This window comes from Atta colombica, unplaced genomic scaffold, assembly GCF_001594045.1.
Source record: "Atta colombica isolate Treedump-2 unplaced genomic scaffold, Acol1.0 scaffold205, whole genome shotgun sequence".
In the NCBI taxonomy this organism is placed as follows: Eukaryota; Metazoa; Arthropoda; class Insecta; order Hymenoptera; family Formicidae; genus Atta; species Atta colombica.
This window is the reverse complement of record NW_017259300.1, coordinates 928,005-933,645: the sequence shown is the minus strand read 5'-3', so window position 1 is coordinate 933,645 and position 5,641 is coordinate 928,005. Positions and strand designations below refer to the sequence as shown.

General features: G+C 32.3%; 2 protein-coding genes across 2 annotated transcripts; one reads left to right on the top strand and one right to left on the bottom strand.

Annotated features, from left to right (window-relative positions):
• Positions 1-564: 564 nt before the first annotated feature.
• LOC108687337 (crossover junction endonuclease EME1-like) lies at positions 565-2,753 on the bottom strand. The gene is made up of 3 exons (XM_018193044.1): positions 1,324-2,753; positions 1,166-1,219; positions 565-904 (listed from the first exon to the last, which is right to left on the bottom strand). Exons 1-3 carry the CDS (start codon positions 2,512-2,514, stop codon positions 785-787), a joined length of 1,365 nt encoding a protein of 454 aa, XP_018048533.1. The 5' UTR covers positions 2,515-2,753; the 3' UTR covers positions 565-784.
• A 1,815-nt stretch (positions 2,754-4,568) lies between these two features.
• On the top strand, positions 4,569-5,440 carry LOC108687294 (histone RNA hairpin-binding protein). Its single transcript, XM_018192986.1, has 2 exons — positions 4,569-5,216; positions 5,296-5,440. The coding sequence occupies exons 1-2, from the start codon at positions 4,693-4,695 to the stop codon at positions 5,438-5,440; spliced, it is 669 nt and encodes a 222-aa protein (XP_018048475.1). The 5' UTR covers positions 4,569-4,692.
• Positions 5,441-5,641: the final 201 nt, after the last annotated feature.

Sequence of the window (5,641 nt, the reverse complement as noted above, 5' to 3'; positions counted from 1 at the left end):
TTATTATTATATTTAATATTAAAATATATTTATTTTAAATTGCAAAATATATAATAATATAATATCAATTTCTATTATCATTATTACTACATATATTGTATATCATGCATATTGTATTGATCTCTAAGCTTTAATACGGTTATTGATATATATTTTGTTATTAAAATTATAATACGCAACCTATTTTAAGTTCTATACTTATTTCGCTTATGTTACATACTTATGACAAAAACATGATACACAAAAAAATAGAAAGTTGCAACTATTATTTAGTTATATTCAATTAGCTGATGTTATTAAATTTTTTATACGCATAGAACATTTGCTGTTAGAATAAAATTGACCAAAGAATGGGAAAGAAAAATAAATAACAATAATGCATTGTTATTTTGAAAATCGACTGTGAAAATTATCACATATAATTTCTAGAATGTCAATTTTTTATTATATAACATAATTGTTCATGGGTTGTTCTAAAATGTGCCTCAGAAAGAATGAGAAATAATTGCTTAAAAAATGCATCATATTAATTTATTATCTAATTTAAGTGTTACAAATAAATTATAGTCCCAATCGACTAGAAAATATGATTTCTTAAACAAAAAATTTGAAATCTTTTTCATTTATATCAACAGGCTAGAAGTTAATCTCAAACATAGATAAATAATATTCTAGGACTATACAATTGTTACACGACATAATGCATTTGTATTATAAACTCAACGTGTGAAAGATTAGAAACAGAATACATATAAATGAAGTTCTTATAAAATCTTGCATTTATTTATACCTCAGTTCCTAATAAAGCGTTCCCATTTTGTGAAGTAAACATCATGTACATCTTTTTACTGAATTCGGGACCAATTTTACGTACTGCTGTAAGAGGTCCTGCCGCTCTCCTTATCTGTCACAAATAATATATTTAACTTTTATATATTTATTACATTAATAAATGTTACACTACAAAGTAACTATATGATTAGTAGATAGACTTGTACTAAATATCATATGTAAAATATTGTATAATTAATGTAAAATTTATACAATTAATTAAAGTAAGTAAAACTAACCATATGTAGAAACAGTTCAAGTATTATAACAGTTCAATAATTTTATGTATTCTTATTTTTTAATAGGAATAATAAAATAAAACTAAGAAACTTACTGATATATCTTTTAATAAATTCATGCCTTCGTCAGGTGTGCAATTTCTATAAGCCTAGAAGAGTAAAAACACATTGTATTTAATTTATTACTTAATAAACAAAATAGAGGCAAATTTTTTTCAACGACATATATGGCAGTAATTAATTATAATGATACCTTAATAAGTTGAATTGGACTAGGATAAACTGTACATATTGCTTCTGATACTTCTAAACTACTCAAGTTAAATTGGCACAATTGTTGCTGCCACAGTCTCTTTAACCCGTTACCATCTTTGTCCACACGCACTGTGTTCTTATTATCTCCCATAACGTACCAATCGAATTTACCTTCCTGATTCCCTCTTTTCTGCAATTTATATGGTATTTCCGAAATAGACTTTGTATACTGGCATATCATTAAAGCTAAATCGTGTGAATTCTCAATCAATCTGCTGCTGCATTTAACTACTATCTGAATTTCAGTCAAGCACATCTCCAATTGCTGCCTCGAAATAATTGGTAACGTGTCGAACTGTTGATTACCTTTGCTGTTATATCTGGACTCTTTACTTCCAGGATTCTGATCCGACTTCTGTTTCTTCCTATATGTAAAATACTCTTCCATACCACAGATAATCAAGGTCATATTGTAATTCGGTATCAGAGCCTTACAGTCTGAGACAGATGTGCAGAAAGTGCCTTCTGCCACATGTTTTATCGCTTTGTAGTTGCTCCAAATCACAATAGCATACTCTTCCATCTGTATACTTCTCCTTGTGCATACTTCATTATCTTCACCAATATAGTCCTCCTCAACGTTCCTCCGCCATGTAATACTATTAGGAATTTTCTCGGTGGTCACATTGAATTTAATATCGGCATTCTGCAACGCACTCTCAATTTCTTCTCGAGAAGCGACTGAGTCAATACCTCGATCAAGATAAACTTCCATAAACTTTATACATTCGCTGGGCTTCATATTCTTCAACGTTTTCTTCTCGATCGCTTTTAAGATCTTTTCTCTCGCTAAAGCTTGCTGACGTTTTGATCGTTCTTCCCTCAACATTGCCTTATCTTTTTTGGAAACTATCGCTTTTCGCGAAGTTTTATTAATCCGATTCTCCAAATCAGAAATAGGCGATTTTTCTGTGTGTTTATAGCCATTGTTGGCATTTAAATTGCTGTCACTTTGCGACGTCGGACTGTCTGTGATTTCACGGCAGAACAGCACATCCGGAAAATCGAAATCATTTGACGCGTCCGAATACTTGCCGCCGATCTCCAATTCGATTTTATCATGTTCGTCAACAACAGGAGAGAGAGATATGGATTCATCCGAATCACTCAATACTATCACATTCGACATTTTTTATTTTCTTCTAATGTTATTCTGATTTGTTCTTTCACGTCTTCTAATTTTTGCTTGTTTCTTAATTTTGCTTGTTCTTTTTTTTCGTCTTCTTTTTTCTTTTTTCGAATCTTAATTACATATAGTCAAACCACAGTATAACCAATAGGGACATTCCGTGTCGGTACCTTTGATCTCCGCGTCGCAGTCACGTGAGCATCCGCCATGTTAAAAATCGTTTGAAAAATCCAGGACTGAAAGAGGATATAATGCCCCATGCGTTAGTCTATTGCTTTGCTCTAAAAAACATAATTAAGGATGCCGTGTAAACGTAGTCAATGTAAAAATATTATCTTTTTCACAAAATTACATTTGATTGTTTAATTAAGTTAACCTAGCATAAACTATTTACTTTTTGTAAATTATAAAAACTTACCTTACGATATCTTTGGGATAATAGAAAAAAAGTGCATTGTGAATTTTTACTATTAGTATTGCATTGTTTAATACTGCAGTAACATAACTTTTTTTTTATCCATTTTTTAGAAATATTTATGACGCAGCTCTTAAATTGTCTTCTTTTGCCATGGATATCTACTCACACGATATACTGTACGTTCTTGTCATCTTGCATTTCATTCCGGCCCAAAACAAAAGCTGCGCAGCCATACCTGCACGAACACACAGTTTTTCGCTGAGTATCTGTTACTGATTATACAGTGGTCAAACGTTGGACATTTCAGAAGAACTACATATAGAAGGAATTTCTCTGATCTGTTGGTATAAGGGGTTCCGCACAATAAAACGAACAGGGAATAGAAAACAGAGAATAAGAATTTCAACTTATCAGAAACTGTGTATTCCACAATACATGATTTTTGATAGATTGAAATTCTTAGGAGCTCCAGAGGAACAGAGAATAGAGAATAAGAATTTCAACTTATCAGAAATCATGTATTGTGAAATATACAGTTTCTGATAGATTGAAATTCTTATTCTCTGTTCTCTATTCTTTTTATTGAGCGGAGTCCCTATTTGATGACATAAATCGATACAAGGGCCATTCTATCCTTGTTTACATTTAGAGAGTGACAAAGATAGAACGACGCTTGTGCCTACACACTGCCGATTTGTGTCATCAAATGAAAAGCATCCATAAAATCGAAATCAGACTATACATTGAAGATTGAGATTAAAGATTGAAATTTCACCAATGAGAACAAAGAAGTTTTGGTTCTTTTTGTTCTGATTGGTCAAACTTCAATCTTTCAATCTTCAATCTCATTCTTCAATGCGTAATCTGATTCCGGCCTTAAGCCGGTTCTACATTAGTTGCAAGCCGATCGCAAGTTTGTTGCGACAGCCAATCTGAAGCTTGCATTTTGAGATCAACGCTTCATATTTGATTGGTTGGTTTTCTAACTTAAGACCGTTACGACTTCTATGTAGAAGATTTTATTAACCCTTTGTCTTACATACTTTTCTCTTACAAATTAAAAAAAAGTTAAGCTTTGTACGAACGACATACCACGGCTCTCACCCATGATATTCATATTTGACCTGATTTCCTTATCACGAGTCTCATATAATATTATAGGCGAAAGAATTAATTATATATTTTATGTGGGAAGGAGATCCAGCTAACCTCTAACTTAATCTAACCTGTAATTTCAACTTGCTGAAGACAATCACATTCCTGGTTGGAAATCGACGCATGCGCACTAAAAATTGAGGATCACATAAAAAGTTCAGTGTCTATGCTGTATGTACTTATACTGTAATCATAGCCAGAGCTATAGTCATAAAGTTTCTATAGGCGCGCAAAGTCACTGCAGTGCAATCAAAAAGGCGCGCAGGGTGAATAGTGAAATGAGTAACGAAAATTGAAAGCGTTCGAATTTTTGCAAATGTAGTTTCAAATTGTGAGTTTCTTCTTTGCTGTATACGACGTTAGTGCTAGAACCGGCTAATCGAAAGCAATATAAATTAATGTTTCATATTTGCCTCTCGAAGTAGAACTAAACAAAACAAACTGACTAATGATTGTGTAGGTTATATACCTGTTGCGATAATTGTACAAATTGTACGTGTCTAATGCGTCACTCGCAATATTTGAGTCAACCGAGTTTTAAGTATATATATATTGCTATTTTCATGTTTTTAGATTAGTCAGATTGAAATTTTGTTTTGTTTAAAATGGATTCATCTTCACGCGAATCATCAGTGGAATTGGAAATTGTAGAGGACGAATTGCTCGACGAAGTGTTTTGTATGAACAATAAAGAAATTGTCGAATCTAAGCAAAATGACACAAAAAAGGAGGGCGAGAACAGTCCTTGGTACGAAGATGAAGAAGACACAGATGTTTACAAGAAGAACTATGAAAATTCGAATGCACGATGTGTCGATGTCCGAACGGAATCTGAAGAGGGACAAAACAATATTAAATGCACAGAGCACAAAGATAACATGAACAGACCAGATAAATTGCATACTTGGCGCAAGAGGACAAGGCAAGACAATATGGATCATGAGCATACTAAGATTTCTCGAAACAGACGCTACTCCAGTGACTCTAGTACAACCACTAATTCATCAGAAAACGATAAAAGACATGTAGAGTATGAGACAGATCCAGTTGTGCTAGCACGTAGACAAAAAGAAATTGATTATGGAAAAAACACTAATGGATATGACAGATATATTAAGCTAGTTCCAAAGTAAGTCTCATAAGATTAAGATATGTTAAAAAATTCTGTTATTTGTTGCACATATATTTAATTAAAATCGTTTTTTCAGAGAGAAACGTATGCGAGAACATCCAAGGACACCACCAAAATATATAAAATATAGCAGAAGGGGTTGGGATGGTATGATGAGGTTGTGGCGGAAGCAACTTCATTCTTGGGATCCTCCTCAGGAGAATGACAAGGTTGACAAATAGACTAAAGTCATTTTGTCATTCCGTTTATAATACTGCCAATATTATTTTCTTTAATTTATATTGCAATCATGTTATTTTAATGCCTTTATTGCGTATCATTTCTAGTTTTTGAAACAATTTTATAATATATAACTAATCATATAATAATAAGAAATATAACAAAGTGATATTTCTGTTCTTATTTATGCAATTTCATAATCG

Coding starts and splice junctions, on each gene's coding strand:
- LOC108687337 (XM_018193044.1), bottom strand. CDS start 2,514: ATGTCGAATGTGATAGTATTGAGTGATTCGGATGAATCCATATCTCTC. Junction 1,220..1,323: donor GTCCAATTCAACTTATTAAG/GTATCATTATAA, acceptor TTACTCTTCTAG/GCTTATAGAAATTGCACACC. Junction 905..1,165: donor ATTTATTAAAAGATATATCA/GTAAGTTTCTTA, acceptor TATTTGTGACAG/ATAAGGAGAGCGGCAGGACC.
- LOC108687294 (XM_018192986.1), top strand. CDS start 4,693: ATGGATTCATCTTCACGCGAATCATCAGTGGAATTGGAAATTGTAGAG. Junction 5,217..5,295: donor TATATTAAGCTAGTTCCAAA/GTAAGTCTCATA, acceptor TCGTTTTTTCAG/AGAGAAACGTATGCGAGAAC.